The 18,935-nt window shown below is 40.5% G+C and overlaps 1 protein-coding gene across 2 annotated transcripts in view; it reads left to right on the top strand.

The window, feature by feature from the left end:
* The first annotated feature begins 1,299 nt into the window (after positions 1-1,299).
* The window catches only part of pcdh19 (protocadherin 19), a 557,670-nt gene continuing 540,034 nt past the window's right edge, over positions 1,300-18,935 (top strand). Inside the window, exons 1-4 of one of the 2 annotated variants that reach the window (XM_060927626.1) lie at positions 1,300-3,434; positions 8,943-8,955; positions 13,267-13,271; positions 13,573-13,900. In XM_060927626.1, coding sequence (XP_060783609.1) covers positions 1,303-3,434; positions 8,943-8,955; positions 13,267-13,271; positions 13,573-13,900 — 2,478 coding nt within the window. In that variant the 5' untranslated portion in view covers positions 1,300-1,302. The remainder of the gene's footprint in view (positions 3,435-8,942; positions 8,956-13,266; positions 13,272-13,572; positions 13,901-18,935) is intronic. The other variant, XM_060927625.1, reaches the window with a different exon arrangement.

The following is an 18,935-nucleotide window of genomic DNA, read 5'->3' as shown; positions in this document are numbered from 1 at the left end:
GGAGCCGAGATTCCTCTGTCGACCATTGGTTCAAATAAGGGGACTAATACGAAAGCAAAACGTTTTTATGTTTAACAGTGTTGGATGAATTACATTTAGAATGAGATGTTTGTAGTTGTGAAGCATAACGAACCGATCTACACTCTTTCCAGTAGGATCCACTTTGCCGTGCTGGAGCTTAACCTTGTTGGCCCGGTTTCAGAGCGATGTTTGGCTACGCCCACTCGCCAGTGTAAGGTCTGATTGGCTGAGCAGCGCGCGCCGGCGCTCCGCGTTCACTTGTGAACACTGAAGGTGCGTGTAGTGAGCTGCAGCTATCATCTCGTTCGGATCTAACTAGTCTCGTCCACATACTTCATTGCCCCCCACAAAAAAAAAAAAAAAAAAATGCATATGGACTACTGCAGAAGCCAGGTCGTTACATTAAATACGGATTCTTCCCCGTGACTGGAGTAAAACCTGCGAATACTGCACATTTTTGTTTGAAGAAATTGGCTGCGAAAACCTGCCAGTCGTTTAAGGCTGAACCACCCGGAGCTGGCTCGTTTGGGAATACTGGAGTACCGTGAATCTGACTTGGACAGTTATCATTGATTCGTGCATGATCATAGCTGTTCCTGTTTCTGAGTCCGACTGATTTTTTTTCGCCGTGTTACTCGACATATAGGCCAATCTCGGATTGGAGAGGCATAATAATTGTAATATATTGGGTTTTCTGGGAATAACGGATGGGCGGAAAGCCAATTCATTTAAAATAAGCATGCATGCTAAGACAGAAGGCGATGTCTTCGAACTGGAACGTTTAAAATAATTTCTGTATCACTCTTCGTCCAATTTATAGACCTGTCTCTCCATGGCGACTGTTTTTCCTCCTTGTCACAAAATGGTCGGTTCTCAGTGGTGTTCTGTGTTACGATATTGTATTTGATGTGCGCGGATGCAGTCAGTGGATATTTATTGTTTTTCTTTTATGCAGTCTTGTACTCGTTGACAATATATTCGCATTTCTTGCAGTGCTCAAATGTATATTTCTTCCGATGACGTAAAAAATGGCCAGCAAAGAAAAAGCAGTGGAGTGACCGAAATTGTCCCTCAGGCTCAGCCATTCCGATGAAACCAGTCTGGCTTTTTTAAGGCAATCGTTTTTATAGATCTCTCTCTTTCTCTCTCTCTTTATATATACATATAGTCTATATATAAACAAACCCGCTGAGATGTCGTCTGTCATACCGTTCCTGACTGTAGCCTAGTCGGCTAATAAGTGAAAAGAGGATATCAACAGGTTTTCATTGTTCTAAGGACATGGATTTCTTGCAAACGATTCTGTGGTTTCTGGCGTGCTGCAGCAGCGCCGGGGCCGTTTTCAATCTGAAATACACAGTGGAGGAAGAACTGCGCGCAGGAACGAAAATCGCCAATGTCACGGCGGACGCGAAAGTGGCTGGATTCACGCTGGGGAATCGGCAACCTTTTTTGCGGGTAATCTCCAATTCCGAACCGCGATGGATAAACCTAAGCCCGGCAGGACTGCTCCTCACTAAGCAAAAAATCGATCGCGACGCTGTTTGCCGACAGACGCCGAAGTGCATAATTTCTCTGGAGGTAATGTCCAACTCGATGGAGATATGCGTGATTAAAATCGAGATCTTGGACGTGAACGATAACGCGCCCCGATTTCCCACCAGTCATATCGACATTGAGATCTCGGAAAACGCCGCTCCAGGCACGCGGTTTCCCCTAGAGGGGGCAAGCGATCCGGACTCGGGAAGCAATGGCGTTCAGACTTACACGCTCTCCCCCAACGATATTTTCGGCCTGGAGATCAAGACCAGGGGAGATGGATCTAAAATAGCCGAGCTCGTAGTAGAAAAGGCTCTGGACAGGGAGACACAGTCTCATTATACGTTTGAAATCACCGCTGAGGACGGAGGAGAACCACCAAAGACTGGGAATGTACAGCTTAACATCAAAGTAATCGACTCCAACGATAATAACCCTGTATTTGATGAGGCCGTTTACACTGTTAATGTGGTGGAGAATTCTGCTATAAATACATTAGTAATAAAATTGAATGCCACTGATCCAGATGAAGGAACAAACGGTGAAGTTGTGTACTCGTTTGTTAATTTTATGTCCAACCTGACGAAGCAAATGTTCAAAATTGATCCCAAAACTGGTGTCATAAGCGTTAATGGAATTTTAGACCACGAAGAACTGCGTGTGCATGAAATAGATGTTCAAGCCAAAGATCTGGGGCCAAATTCAATTCCGGCTCACTGCAAAGTGGTTGTCAATGTAATAGATATCAATGACAATGCACCAGAAATTAAGCTTTTATCTGAAAACAGTGAGATGGTAGAGGTCAGTGAGAATGCACCTCTTGGTTATGTCATCGCACTGGTGAGAGTTTCAGACAGTGATTCAGGTGCAAACGGGAAAGTGCAGTGCAGACTGCAGGGCAACGTGCCTTTCAGACTCAATGAGTTTGAGAGCTTCTCCACATTACTTGTTGATGGCCGACTAGACAGGGAGCAGAGAGACATGTACAATCTTACTATCTTGGCTGAGGATAGTGGTCATCCCCCACTGAGAAGTTCAAAATCTTTTGCAGTTAAAGTAACAGATGAAAATGACAACCCCCCTTATTTTACAAAGCCACATTACCAAGCAATGGTGTTGGAAAACAATGTCCCAGGTGCATTCCTACTTGCAGTGTCTGCTAGAGATCCTGACCTGGGAATGAATGGCACAGTGTCTTATGAAATCATCAAGTCAGAAGTTCGAGGAATGTCAGTGGAGTCGTATGTTACTGTAAACTCAAATGGTGAAATTTATGGGGTCAGAGCTTTTAATCATGAAGACACACGGACATTTGAATTTAAGGTCTCTGCCAAAGATGGGGGAGATCCTTCATTAACAAGTAATGCCACTGTGCGAATTGTTGTTCTGGATGTAAATGACAACACGCCTGTGATGACAACCCCACCACTTGTTAATGGCACTGCAGAGATTTCCATCCCCAAAAATGCTGGAAGTGGTTATTTGGTTACTCAAATCAAGGCTGATGACTACGATGAGGGAGAAAATGGAAGACTGACATATTCCATCTCAGAGGGAGACATGGCATACTTTGAAATTGACCAGGTTAATGGTGAGGTGTGGACCACAAAAATGTTTGGAGAAAACACCAAGCCCTCCTATCAAATAACTGTTGTGGCCCATGACCATGGCCAGACATCTTTATCTGCTTCTGCATACATCATTGTCTATCTCTCTCCGGATCTTAACACACATGAGCAGATTGGACCAGGAAATCTGTCCCTCATCTTTATCATCGCTTTGGGCTCCATTGCTGTTATTTTATTTGTCACAATGATCTTTGTTGCCGTGAAGTGCAAAAGGGACAACAAGCAAATTCGCACATACAACTGCAGGTATTGTAGCTATTTTTGAAGCAGCCATTTTTGCTTTACTAACACAGTATCATGTCTGTTATTACTGAGTGATTTTCATGGTGAAATGTGCATGTGAGGTATGTTAAAGTAGAATGTAATGCATGTTTGAGTTTTAGTTTAACTTGACAGTGGCTGCGTAATTTTCTGTAGTTTTGTGTGCATGTGATAAGGCCTTACTGTATGCCACCAAGCAGTATTGCACATCTAAGAGGTCCAGTTTGAATAAAACATGCAGAATAAGGATATGGAGCTTTGTACAAGTACTGTATATTAATAGTGATATAACTAAAACAACTGTTTTAATTTCTCAGGCTCAGGTAAAAAAATTTTTTTTAAAGTTTAATCATAAATACTCTTATAAATGGGCTTACAAGTGCCTAATATTATTCTGACCTGTAAATGATACAGACTGATCTAGAAAGATACTTGTTTCGTATCCAGAAAGACTGGGCCATTTTCCAAAAAAAATGAATAGAGTGACAAGAATTAAGTGATTGTTATCCAGTTATTTACATTGTCCTAATTTATTAACTGAGTACATAAATCAGTACATTTTAAAGATGATACAAAAATGCAGCATGTTAATACTTGCATGTAAATATAGCAGATATTTTAAAAAGCATGATTGCAGTTATTTATTTTAAAACAACAAAAAATATACATTTTGTAGCATTTTAGATCATGTTGTTTAGACCAAAATATTATATTATGTATGTCTTTTGTAAGTTGATGGTGTGTGTGTTATTATAGTGAAACTGCATGATTGTGCTGTGCTAAAAGACTTGCGGTTACTGGCTTCTCTAAGATGTGTGGTATTGCCCCCATTTAAAGTGGGATAAATGCATGACACATTTGCTTTTGATTACACGAATATGACAATGCAAAGCAGTTATAGTATGGAGAAAAACATAAGAATATTGTATTTAAACAGTTTACAATTTTCAGATGTGAGATTTTGGCATTTGACACATCAATTTGCAAAAATAAAACAAATCTATCCAATTCCCAAGTGTGTGTGTGGGGAGGGTGAAAGTGCATGATGTGTTTCATGTGCTGTGCGAAAGACACTGACTGGCTTATCTAACGTGCGAGATTGCCTCCATTTATAGTGAGACAAATGCATAATACATTTGCTTTTTGTTACAAAGATATGATGATGCAGATGCAAAGCAGTTACAGTATGGAGAAAAATGAACAAACAGGAATATTGAATTTAAACAACTTGCAATTTTCAGATATGATTTTGACATTAATTTGCAAAAATAAAAGGGAAAAAAATTCTTTCTTTCTTTCTTTCTTTCTTTCTTTCTTTCTTTCTTTCTTTCTTTCTTTCTGTCTGTCTGTCTGTCTGTCTTAAGGCGCATACATTTTCCAAAGATTGCTCCCACTGTTTACTTGCTTTGAATTAGAGGGAGGAAGCTGTTTCAGATGGCATCCATTAGATAAGGTCCTATACTACTATAATTTTTCTTCACTATAATAAAGAAATACAGTATGCAGATGCAGCAATCATCCAAAGGAAAATGTAGGGGAGGAAAGTAAAAAAAAAAAATTAAAGAAATATAAACATTTATGAGAGTAATAGTATTTCATGGGAATCCGATCCTCTTGGGAAGATCAGCTGGGAGAGATGCTTACAGCACAAGCCTCAGTTATGAGCTCATGGGTTCATGTCCAGTGTGAAAACATTGCAGATGAAGCATGTTCAATTGTTGCTCATATACTATGATTGCAATCAAATTATTGTGCTTGAATTAGGAACCGCCATAGAGACGTGCTGAGAATTTTAATTTTGAAAGACGTGTGAGAGTTGAAATTTGATTTTTTTTTCTCTCAACCATATGTTTATTGATTTTAACAGCATACATTAACATAAAGTAAAACAAAACAACAACAACAACTCAGCTCACAGGCTCAAATATGGGTTGTTTTACAATCAGGGTACGCAAGCTAATCACATTAAAACTTACACTTATTATCACTATTATTAACACTTACTATCTTCAATATCAAAAGGCTTGACTAAATAAACTTGGTTGTTTATTGTAGCCCTGTGATAGCTCTATTTACCATGCAAAAAAAAAAAAATTGGTGATAATGTTATTTTTGGTGAATGTATGGCAATATATGTCATATTTAGCAAAATTACTCGTGTCATTTAGAAAAAGTGCTTTTTTGACCACAAAAGGGATGCACTTAAATCATTCTTTATACCATAAAACAAATATTTGGTTCCATATCATTGGAAACATAGTTAAGTTTTAATGTTGAATGCCAGTAAGTTTTCAGACTATTTTGATCAAATTAGTATGTAATTGTGTCAAAAAAATGTCCTCTCCAAGACAGCTAATTTTTCAATATAAAATAACATATCTAAAATGATTATTTTCATCCTAAAATGTGGTCAAGATATTGGGACATAAATATTAGAGACAACTAACACAAAGCTTACAGCCTTATATTTAAAAGCACTATGGAAGTAGTGGATTCTGAATTGTCAAAAAAATGTCCTCTCCGAGAATCACTTCATTTGTTTCTCCCAGCCCTGCTTAAAGCTACACTTAATCTTGTTATAATACAAACTATTACACATGCCTATCTGTTCTTTAACTTGTCCTTCACTTAAAAACTGGTACAAGAGACAGTTTGAATCAATTTAAATTTTGGACCCCTGTGACACAAACTTTGTACCCTGATTGTAAAACAACCCTTATACACAGACAGTTGACTCAGGACTTACACATTAACATGGAAGTAGGCAGTGGAGGCTCCAGAGATTTTTCCTTAGGGTGGCAAAGGAGGGGCATAGGTTCCAGGAGGGGGGCATAAGGTTGTCGATGCAGCAGTTTATGCAAATCGTAGAAATCATTTTTACTTACGGTCAAGAAAGACTCACAATCAAGTCATCTTGTCAAATATGTATTGAGCTATTGTACCATCAAGGAAAACGGATTCAACCATCTAAACAGGGGTGAAAGTAACTTTTATTTCTTGCTGGTACTATTATTTTGAGTCATGGTGCACGCGTGCAGCGCGCGCCAAAAAATACACCTAATTGTTTATTATTGTCTACTTATCAAGCATTCACTAGGACTTCTTATCACTCAGTAGTACTAGTATAGTACTTTTTATCACACTATCACTCTTTCACGGGCGGCACGGTGGTGTAGTGGTTAGCGCTGTCGCCTCACAGCAAGAAGGTCCTGGGTTCGAGCCCCGGGGCCGGCGAGGGCCTTTCTGTGTGGAGTTTGCATGTTCTCCCCGTGTCCGCGTGGGTTTCCTCCGGGTGCTCCGGTTTCCCCCACAGTCCAAAGACATGCAGGTTAGGTTAACTGGTGACTCTAAATTGACAGTAGGTGTGAATGGTTGTCTGTGTCTCTGTGTCAGCCCTGTGATGACCTGGCGACTTGTCCAGGGTGTACCCCGCCTGTCGCCCATAGTCAGCTGGGATAGGCTCCAGCTTGCCTGCGACTCTGTAGAAGGATAAAGCGGCTAGAGATAATGAGATGAGAGATGAGATCACTCTTTCATCCACCTGTATCAGTTTTTGATTCTAAATAAATTGCAAACACATCATTTCAACAACACAATTGTTTTAATAACATTTTTTTTAGCTAAACAGTTGAAAACTAACTTTTCATTTTAGACATTGGACACAGAACAGTGTAACAGAACAGAAAAGTGAAAGTTACTTTGATTACCAGCTGCGCACATTATAGCACAAGATCTGGTTAAGCCATACACACACTGTAGCTCGCTTGTTGTTTGTCCAGTGAAACACTGCACACATAATAGAATATTGAAACATCAACATATGTTTCTGTATATGTTGTTTTTATTTGGGAGACTTTGCAACAAATGTCTGTCTACTAAAACACTTTGGATACCAGCTGCGCACATTGGCGCAAGATGGTTAAGCAGTGGGGTATGTGCACTATCTCGCACGTTGTCTGTCAAGTGAAACACGGAAGGAATTCACTTCAGACATAATTCAGAGACAGGTCAGAACGAGTTATATGCAATGTATATTGAGGAAAACGTGTTGCTTTTGGTAAATTGATGTTAGCAGGTGTGTTGTTATGCTGAAAGTGCATTTTTTTTTTCAGAGACAGTATATTTTTCTTTCCGGTACGGCCAAATCTTTTAGTGGTACGCCGGACCGGCCAGGACCGGCTTACTTTCACCCCTGCATCTAAACCATCTTTTCTGAAAGTATATTCCCAAGCAATGAATGGAACTATTCTGCCCTAGTGATGTATCAAAAAATAGACAGATAGCGAACGGTTTAGATTGTGGATCTTTACTGAAGACTTCAAACTTATACAGATGTGTTCATCCTCGATTTCCATAAAACTAAAAGAAACAAATTAAGTATATCACTAAACTGAATAGCACACAGGCGAAAATGCGAGCTAGGCTGACCTGCTAGTAATGCTAACAGAACGTCTCTCTCTGGGTGAAACCATTTCAAAATTCTGGGGGTGGGGTGGGGTGTGAAATAACGTAAATAATGGTAGGTAGAGATGAGATGAGGGCTTAGTATCTCTGTAGATAGATAATTGAATTTCAAAAATGTGTTTTAATAAATAACTCTTTTTAAAATAGGGGGGCAACTGGGGTGGCAAGACATATTTTTACAGTGGCAACTGACACCTTTTGCCACCCCTTAAAACTGCGCCTGGAAGTAGGTAACAGGTAGTTAGATGCACCATCCATTCCAATCTTTGTAAACCCTCTTCTCAGTATAGTTGCAATGTCCAGTCCAATGTATGACATAAAGGGCTCCCATATTTTACGAAAGACATTATCTTTATCATGCAACATACAGGTCAGATAATCTAATGATATATATTCTATTATGACCATATGCCATTGTGTTTTAGAGGGCGCTTTATTTGTTACCCAGTTCAGGAAAATAAATTTTCTTGCACAGAAAGTTAGCATTTTGTACAGCTTCTCTTTACATTTATCAGGAATAAGACCATTTGATGTCCCAAGTAACATGCATAGCAGCTCACACTGCAAAGTACTAGATAGAATCTGATTAATCTTTTGTCCCACAGTACACCAGAAGTTTTGTATTTCCCTGCATGACCACAGGCAGTGAGTGAGACTGCCTATCTTTATTTTGCACTTAGGGTATTGAGGGGACAGGCCAACATTAAACTTGTGACATTGAGAGGGGGATATATGGGCTCTGTGTAAGATTTTCAACTCAATTGACTTTACTCTGTTACAGATACTCAAGGTTCTCACACTTACCCACACATATCCCATTCATTGTCTGCTATCTCTAGGTTGAGTTCCCTTTCCCAAACCTCCTTTAGATGTAACATACCTGTAGTACCATATTCCTTAAGCAATCTATAGAAAAAAAAAAACCTACAGAGTGGCCCGTTTGTAGTGAGAAAAGTTGCCGGTCTATGCATGAGGTGTTTGGCTTAAGGAGAACTGTAGTATCTCTCTTGATAAAATATTTTAGTTTAGTTTCATGTATTTAGTTCAATTGGACATTCATATATTGTTCTACTTGCATGCAGTTTCTAGCTTAATAAATCTATATCTGTCTGTCTGTCTCTTATTTGTAAATAATGGAAAAAATCCTGTTTTTGAATATTGTATTTTTCAGTTAACTGGCTAAAGGACATTAAAGTGGATCCATCCAATAAATCACATAAACTAGAAAGCCCTTTACTAGCCCAGACCTGAAAAACTCCTGGCAAAAAATCAGAGTTTTCACATATTGGAGTGAAGATGGAAGTAAATTGGGATCTGCCTTCCAACTTTTTTTTTTTTTTTTAACAATCCACCATGCCTTAACATTACAAATTGTAATGGGGTTGTGGCAAGTATTCAACAGAGAGTTAAGCCTCACTCACAACCCGCCGTATGTGCTGCTATGGGCGGTCTACAGTAAAAAAAAAATTGACAAAACCGTGCTTGAGACTTGCATGTGTTCAGCGCCGTAGCGGTGGCGTAGTGGTTAGCACGGTCGCCTCACAGCAAGAAGGTTCTGGGTTCGAACCCAGCGACCGGCGAGGGCCTTCCTGTGTGGAGTTTGCATGTTCTCCGTGTGTCTGCGTGGGTTTCCTCTGGGTGCTCCGGTTTCCCCCACAATCCAAAGACATGCAGTTAGGTTGATGTGGGCTTGGGCTGAGGTGCCCTTGAGCAAGGTACCTGACCCCTGACTGCTCTCCGGGCGCTCTGGTGTGGCTGCCCACTGCTCTGAGTGTGTGCATGTGTTCACTGCTTCAAATGGGTTAAATGCAGAGGATGAATTTCACTGTGCTTGAAGTGTGCATGTGACGAATAAAGGTTTCTTCTTCAGACTGCCCGTGGAGACTTTTGGTCCTACACATGCAAATTCTATGGGTCTTGCGGCAAATTGAGAATGCGTACACTATGTACAGGACCCTTATTCCTTTTGTACACCTGAACCAAGTCAGCAGCGCGGCGAGTAGGGGCTTTTTGTGATGACCGTAAGACTTATGAGTGACGCACGGTCCTTGTATGAGTGACGTGCCTCAGAAGTACTACACAAGTATTCCACACTTGCTATTTGTGTGGCACGCAAGACAGAAGTGCATCTCACTTTCTACCCCTATGTGTGGTGTGCACGCAGCACACGCGACCTGCACACAGCGCACGTGACACGGGGGGCAAGACTCTGGGTATATATATTGGGGAGGAACCAAGGAACCGATCATGTAGTGTGTAGCATTGAAGAAAGGAAGAAGACCACCTCATTTGCTGTTTTTATTTGAGTATATGTTTAATTTACCATGCAAACGTCAAATAACAAAACATGAGTATAAGGGAATAACGCATTTTATTACATTGTAAAAAATCCCAACTAAATAGCCCAACAGTTTGGGCACTGAAACACACTTTGACTCTGAGCTACTGTCCTGCTCTTACTCCTGCTGAGTGATGGGACGGGGTGTCGGGATGTCCTTGTCCTCATCACTGAGCATGGCACAATGGCCTGACAGCGATGATGGGATTGCAATGTCCTCACTTCTGGAAAATCAGCAAATATAATATTAATTATATAAGCATATAGATACTGAAATAAATGTTTAAAGCATGTGTATTTACCTGTGAAAATCCCTCTGGTGGGGTGCTGTGCCTTCTGCTGGCTTGAAGGCATACTTTTCTCTGTCCGTGCAGGGCTTGCCAGTGCTGCTACCATTATTGTCAAATTCTTCCTCTTCCTCCCCCTCTGCTGTTTCAGGCTGAGTTACTTTACTTTTGCTCGCTTCTTCTTGGGTCCCATTTTCTAAACTTTAAACTGAACATTTTTAAATTTTTCCCACAAAATATCCACTGTTCTTCAGTCGAAAGACAGATGCAGAATACTGCAGACACGCTGGTTTTATACCCACTCCTGGCTTGCATCACACACAAGTTATGAGTGATTGTCACATGCTAATCACATGCATCACACATGCTTCACAAGTGCTGTCTGAACTCGTAGCACAGGAAACTGGTAAAATGCAAGTCTCACACACTCCACACTCACTGAACACACACTGATCACGTGCATCAGATATACACTTTTCACGGGCTAACGGCACTATTTTTCCCACGCCTTGAGGAAGTCAGGTGTGCAACCTGTACTTGACAAGTACTTTGCCTGTACTCCTCCCCCAAACTTTCCCCCGGGTTCACCACAACCCTGCAGCACGGCTGCGAGCTACCAAATCGTGTGACCCGTGTGTGTCCAAAATACTTATGGTGGGTTGTGAGTGAGGCTTTAGACTTTCTAAGGAATAATAAGTTTACTAAGGGTGATTTGGACATGGAACTTTCTGTATCTAATCATAGGGATGTTGGGTCTTTATGCACCAATGGGAGAAATGAAACGAAGGTGTGCACTAAGCTGGTATTTTCAAATGTCAGGGCGGTCAAGGCCACCAATACCCCTTTTCCACCAAATCAGTTCCAGGGCTGGTTCGGGGCCAGTGCTGGTGCTGGTTCACAACTCGTTCAACTTGCGAGCCAGCTGAGAACCAGTTTGCTTTTCCATCGCTCGCAGTGCTAAGAGAAGACACGTCATTACGTCGCTGTATACGTCAGTTACGTCGTTGTATACATCATTCCGTCACTGTATACGTCAGTTACGTCGCTACGTTTGCATAAACCTTGGCGCGAATATCGAAGCAAAAACAACAACAACAGTAATAATGGATGGCTTCGCGTTTGTACAGCTGCTGCTTCTCGTCACTTAAAAATGGCGATCTTTTGCGGTCTTGTTATTGTTGTCGGTCTTAACAACTCCGCCCCCCCGCTGACATAAGCGGTTCTTTCCTCTGGCCAACAGAGAGTTGGTGCTAGCCTGGAACTGGTTTTTCTGGCCCCAGAGCCAGTTCTTTGTCAGTGGAAACAGAAAACCCGGTTCCAAACTAAGCACTGGCCCCGAACCAGCCCTGGAACTGCTTTGGTGGAAAAGGGGCACACTTGAGGATGAGAGGAATAGCGTTGCTAACTTAAGGTGGGGCTTCTTCTTGGCTCATATGAAGGAACCGAACAAGCTATTCAGGCTTTATATGGTCTTATGTGGGAAGACAGCTAGGACCATTTGAATTGGATGTAATAATTTAGGGAGAATATTCATTTGAAAAGAGCCACATGACCCAACCAAAAATGTTCCACTCTCCAAATCTAATCTTATGGTGTTCAAACAATGGGACAAAATTTTTGTACATTCTGTTAAATTGAGGGGTGATATTATATTCCTAAATACACAATGCCTGCTGGGGATCACTTAAAGGAGAAGGGATATGGAGCTTTAGGTTGATGCTTTAAGCTACCAAGGGACATTGCTTCTGACTTGTTAAAAATTATTTTATAACCTGAAAAGGCACTGAACTTGCTCATAGTGTTGATAAGATTGGAGATGGATATCTCAGGCTTAGTCATAAGGATCAAAACATCATCAGCATTGAGTTATCTTATGCTGTCTATGTGCTAGAAATTTGAATATTGTTACTCTCCTGATGCTGTTCAGTGCCGTTTGTCACTTTGTGTGCTGCTGTGGTTTAGCATGTTTGCATTGTGCTCTTATTTGTGACAAGTAAAGCTGCAATGCATGGGACTGCAAACAAATCAGAGCTCCACTGGTGACCAGAGGTCACTTGACCGTGGCTTTGCCGGTGAGTGTCGAGCATTGTCAGTGAGTCCAGGTCTGGTACAGTAGCAGAGTTGACACCTTGACTTTGTGGGCTATATTTTCATGCTGATGCAAGAATAAATTACTGATATAAAACTGATGTTTTGCTAGCATTGTTCAGAATAGACCTCCCCCCCCCCCCCCCTTGTTCTCTAACAGTTGGAAACAAATGAACCTGTAATAATATGGGTGGACTGGCACAGCAGTAAGTGTAATATTCAAATGGGTCCCCTTCTTAATGCAGGCAGGGAAGAAAAGCAAAGTAAATGGAATTTTCCTGAAATTAAGTGAAGCCTTAATACTCATGTACCCTTTCTTACAGTCCAATTCATAGACTTTCGCTATTTGTCACTCAATTCAACATAAATAAGCTGCAACTACCAATTGAATGCAGTTGACAGTTTTTATGTATAACAAATAAGAACCAATAATTCCTAAATGTAAATTATAAATTTAAAAAATGACATAATTACACATCCTATGATTTAGAATACATAGAATATCTAACAAAACCAATTATCACACTCAATTAAATTTATAAGCTGGCAGTATCACTGTAAAATCTATAAATGAAAACTAATTGTATCTCATTAAGAAAATGTCACTGCTATTCACTTCACATATGTTAAAGGGAAAGAGAAGAGGTGATTTGTTTTAATACTGCAGCAGTATGCCTGTCCTAACTATAACTCTTGATAATGTATTCATTATAATGTCCTCTTCTTTACAATGATGCCACTCTTTCCCACATTATTGTCCATTGGGTACAAAAATATCTGACACATTTGCACACTTTAGCATTGCAATCATATGCTATTTATTTTCCTGTTTGCATTATGCTCATGAAAATAGGGCCCTGCATTTAACTGGAAAGATAGAGCACTGTGTTGCTGAGTCTATGCAGTTTTGTTTTATGTTTTTTTTTTCTTTTTTAAACCTGTGCAGGGTGGTGGAGTACTCATATGGCAACCAGAAGAAGTCAAGCAAGAAAAAGAAACTGAGCAAGAATGATATCCGCCTAGTGCCACGTGACGTGGAGGAGACAGACAAGATGAATGTCGTGAGCTGCTCATCCCTCACATCCTCACTCAACTACTTTGACTACCACCAGCAGTCACTGCCACTGGGCTGTAGACGCTCTGAGAGCACCTTTCTCAACATGGAAAGCCAGAACTCAAGAAATGTTGCACCGAACCATGGCTACCACCACAACTTCACCAGACAGGGCCCACAACAGCCTGACCTCATCATCAATGGCATGCCACTGCCAGAGGTGAGAGCCATTCTAAACAGTCTTAGCCATGCATGGGATTTTAGTGTGCCTTTGGTCAAAAGTGGACTAAGTTTGCAGTGTTGAAGTACATGAGGGCCAAGCATTCAAGGATATGTTCTAGCGACTATAGGGTTGTGAGTTCTATTACTTGGCCATTGAACAGGGCCACTTATTTTTGCAGCCAGGTTTGTTGCATGTTTATTAGGGGTGTAACTGAATATCAATACATTTGCTTGGACTGAAAAGGTAATTAGTCCTAAACAAATATAAATGCAGATATGAAGAATAGGTGGAATATTTATTTATTGCTAGCTAGCTAGCTTCAGTGACTCAGATTTGACTGGTTGAAAAAAAAAAAGGGTTGTTACTTTGACAATGAGTGTTAAAGAACAGCTTGATGGACCTTGTGATGAGGGTTGCCAGGCTTTTAACACATTCCCAACCCTAATTGCAACTGAAATTTCCCATGGGCAAAGGAAAAGGTAGACTTTTTTTTCCTGTCTTTTTGGGGGAAATGAGTTAACAGTGGCTTGCATTTCTGATTTGCAGTATATACTTGCAATACATGGACATTACACAAGAGGAACCTGGCAACCCTGCTCACGACACTGAAAAAAGAGCAAGTTCATCAACATATTGCTAATGTTGAACTATTTTGTTTTAGCCTGACTTCTTTACTGAGCTACAAACTAAAACTGCATTTCTGCCTTATTTATTTTGTTTGTACAAAAAGTTATGCTTTCATTTATTGAGCCACCACTCCATATAGCTCACACTGACCGTATGCTGTGTACAGAGCTGTAATCTTAATTTGTTCTCTAACATATTAAAAGTAAGTTTTCAGAAAATCTTACGGGCATTATAATGAAATGCTGTTTAAAGCAACCCATTTTGACTCATGGCAGGACTAAATGCATTTCAGTTTTATAAGTTCAAGTTCAAGCACTTTGTCATTGTTAAGGCACAGTGAAATTTCTTTTGTGCTGGTCCCAAAGGTGCAAAATATTAAGACAAAAAACAAACAAAAAAACCCAAACAAACCCAGCACTTACTTAGCAAATACCTGAAAGCTAAGAAAGGTGATAAATAAATGTAATATATACAAAATGAACATAAATACACTTAACAGAAACAATATGGAAATCAAGTAATTGTATAGGTTGTGGATTGAATAGAAAAAACAATGTATTGCACATGTCATATCTCAGACTGTAGAGATATCAGAGTTCAGTAAGTTTATTGCAGTTCAAAGGAAACTGTTTTTAAGTCTGTTGGTGCGTGTGTGTATAGATCTGAAGTGCCTGCCTGATGGGAGGAGCTTAAACAATAATGTGCGGGGTGAGTGACGTCCTTTATAATGTTTTTGGCCCTTCTAACACAGCGAGTGTTGTGTAGCAGATCCAAAGATGGCAACTCGGTGCCAACGATGTCCTGTGCTGTTTTCACAACACACTGTAGGGCTTTTCTGGCAGCTTTGGTGCAGCTGCTGTACCAGGCAGTCATACAGTTTGTTAATATGCTTTCTATGGTGCACCTATAGAAATTGACCAGCAGCTTCTGGGGGAGGTTGAATCTCCTTAATCTCCTCAGAAAGTAGAGTCATTGTTGTCCTTTGCCTACTACTACTGAGGTGTTCTCAGTCCAGGAGAGGTCCTCCGTGATGGTCACTCCCAGAAACCTGAAGCTGGAGACTCTCTCCACAGTCTCTGCTCTGATGGTTACCGGGCTATGTGCTGTCTTTTTGGAGGTCCTGAAGTCCACAATGATTTCTTTGGTCTTCTTGGTGTTTAAGACCAGGTTGTTGGTGTCGCACCATACTGCCAGGTTCTGAGCTTCCTCTTTGTATGCAGCTTCATCGTTGTTAGATATAAGCCCAATGACCATCGTATCATCCACAAACTTAACAATAATGTTCGATTTGTGGGTGGGTTGACAGTCGTGGGTGAAAAGTGCATAGAAGAGGGGGCTCATCACAGCCTTATGGCACACTGGTACTCAGGGTGAGGATGGAAGATGCATGTCTCCCAAGCTTGACAGACTGGGGGCGATTGGTCAGAAAGTCCAGTAGCCATTTGCATATAATCATAATAGATTGATATGTGCAGCAAACATGAACTGATCTTTCTGGAATGTAACAAACCAAAAAAACTCATGAAACCTGATGAAATATTATTAGATGGCTGTTGTCAACGGTTTCTCGATCAGGCAAGGCAAGGCAAGTTTATTTATATAGCACATTTCATACACAATCAGGAAAAAGCATAGTTGTTTTGAAATATAGCTAGCTTGCTTTCCCAGTCACATTTGAGAGAAGATGGACAGCTTTCTAGAAAGGTCCATAGGGCTGTATTCTACTGTATTTTTGGTACCACCCCATTTCCAAAAAAGTTGGGACGCTATGTTAAAAAAAACAAAATAGAAATTGATGATTTTCTAATCATGGAAACCCTACATTTCATTGAAAATAGTACAAAGATCAAATGCTGAAACCAAGAAATTTTATTGATTTTTTTTTTTTTTTACAAATATGCGCTCACTTTTTGAATTTAAGGCCAACAGCACATTTAAAAAAAAAAGTTTGGACTGGGGAAACAAAAGACTGGAAGTTGTAATGCTGAACAAGAAACACCTGGTGGAACATCTCTCAACTAATTAGGCTATTGGCAACAGGTCAGTAACATGATTGGGTGTAAAAAGAGCATCCCAGAGAGCCTGAGTCTCTCAGAAGTAAAAATGGGGAGAGGTTCACTGCTCTGTGAAAGACTGCGTGGGCAAACAGTGGGCAAATTTAAGAATAACGCTTCTAAATGTAAAATTGCAAAGAATTTGGGGATCATATCCATGGTATATGATATTATTGAAAGATTCAGAGAATCTACAGAAATCTCTGCGCAAGGGAGAAGGCCCGAAAACCAATATTGGATGCCCGTGATCTTCAGGCCCTCAAACTGTACTGCATTAAAAACAGACATGGTTCTGCAGTACAAGTCCCTCATGGGTTTAGGAACACTTCCGAAAAACATTGTGGCTGAACGCAGTTCATTGCTGCATCCACAAATGCAAGTTACATTTCTACCATGCGAAAAAGAAACCCATTTAAAAAAAAAATCCAGAAACACTATCTCCTCTGGGCCTGCGTTGGACAATGTTTTTAAGAAGGTGCCGCCACAAAAAGTGTTAGTTTCTGCCACATGTGTTTTTAAAGCAGCTCATTTAGTTATTTATTCGTTTATTTAATTTATTATGTATTTTATGTAATTTTATTTGTTTTAATTATTTATTTATAAAGTATTTGTAATATCTACTAAAACATTTTTGCCATGATTTAGCCTCAGGTGCTGACATGGCATTTAAATAAATAAATAAATAAATAACTCTCTAGGCCCGAGCTCATTTGCAACGGACTGAGGCGAAGTGGAAGACTGTCCTGTGGTCTGATGGATCAAAATTTGAAACTCTTTTTGGAAATAATATATGCCGCATCCTTCAGGTTAAAGAGGAGAGGGACCAATTGGCTTCCTATCAGCACACAATTCAGAAGCCAGCATCTGTGATGGGAACACACCATTAATGCTGAGCGATACATACAGGTTTTGGAGCAACATATGCTGCAATTCATACAATGTCTTTTTCTGGGAAGGCCTTGCTTATTTCAGCAAGACAGTGACAAAATACATTCTGCACGTATTACAACTGCATGGCTCCACAGTAAGAGAGTCCAGCTGTTAAACTGGCCTGCCTACAGTCCAGACCTGTCCCCCATTGAAAACATTTGGCGCATTATGAAACGAAAAATATGACAAAGGAGACCTTGAACTGTTGAGGTGACGACATCCTAGACTGAGTAAGAATGGGGCAACATTTCACTTTCAAAACTACAGTATTTGCTCTCCTCAGTTCCTAAACATTTACAGAGTGAGTGAAGGTGTTTTTTTTATTTTAAATGCGATCAACATTTTTTTAAATTAGAAAAGATGTGTAATTTTACACACAGTTACAGTTTACAGTGCACACATGATCCACAAACTACAGTACAACTCAATATATAGCTCATGAGAAAAGAAGAGATGATCACAACGATAAGAAATAGACAGCAGTTACAATATTACAATCAAATACACATATAAAGCATTCCCCCCCCAAAAAAAAAACAAACAAATAAATTAAAAAAGGGAGAGGGGTCTTTCTGACACTTACATTTAAGTCACAATTACCCCTTTTCCACCAAATCAGTTCCAGGGCTGGTTCGGGGCCAGTGCTGGTGCTGGTTCACAACTCGTTCAATTTGCGAGCCAGCTGAGAACCAGTTTGATTTTCTATAGCTCGGGGTGCTAAGGGGAGCCACGTCATTACGTCACTGTATACGTCAGTTACGTCGCTGCGTTTGCATAAACCTTGGTGCGAACATCGAAGCAACAACAACACGGAGAAGAAGAAGCAGCAACAACAACAATAATGGATAACTTCGCATTTGTACAGCTGCTGCTTCTGGCTTTACGGTGCTTTATCGGGATCAGAAAACGGCAGATCCAATATGTTTGTGTTGATGGACAGGTTTTGAGTGGACGGTGATTACGTTCTAGGAGACAGGTAATAACCTAATAACGTTTTGACTCTTACTTACACTGAATGTGAGATGGTTATGTTAGCCTTTGTTATGAGCTAACATTAGCCGGTGTTATGTCGGCTTTGGCGGTCTTGCTATTGTTGTTGGTCTTAACAACTCCGCCCCCCCGCTGACGTAAGCGGTTCTTTCCTCTGGCCCAGCAAAGAGCTGGTGCTAGCCTGGAACCGTTTTTTCTGGCCCCAGAGCCAGTTCTTTGTCAGTGGAAACAGAAAACCCGGTTCCAAACTAAGCACTGGCCCCGAACCAGCCCTGGAACTGATTTGGTGGAAAAGGGGCAAATGTTTTGTTTCTCACAGAGGTCTCGGATGGACAATGTCATCCATGACCATGCCTGGATAGGTGTGGGTTTGGCCTTGTTGAGGCATGCAGTTATGCACTTGAGGGGTGATGTACTGATTGGCAATTAGC

Source organism: Neoarius graeffei, chromosome 8, assembly GCF_027579695.1.
Source record: "Neoarius graeffei isolate fNeoGra1 chromosome 8, fNeoGra1.pri, whole genome shotgun sequence".
NCBI lineage: Eukaryota > Metazoa > Chordata > Actinopteri > Siluriformes > Ariidae > Neoarius > Neoarius graeffei.
This window is presented reverse-complemented; position numbering and strand designations above follow the sequence as displayed.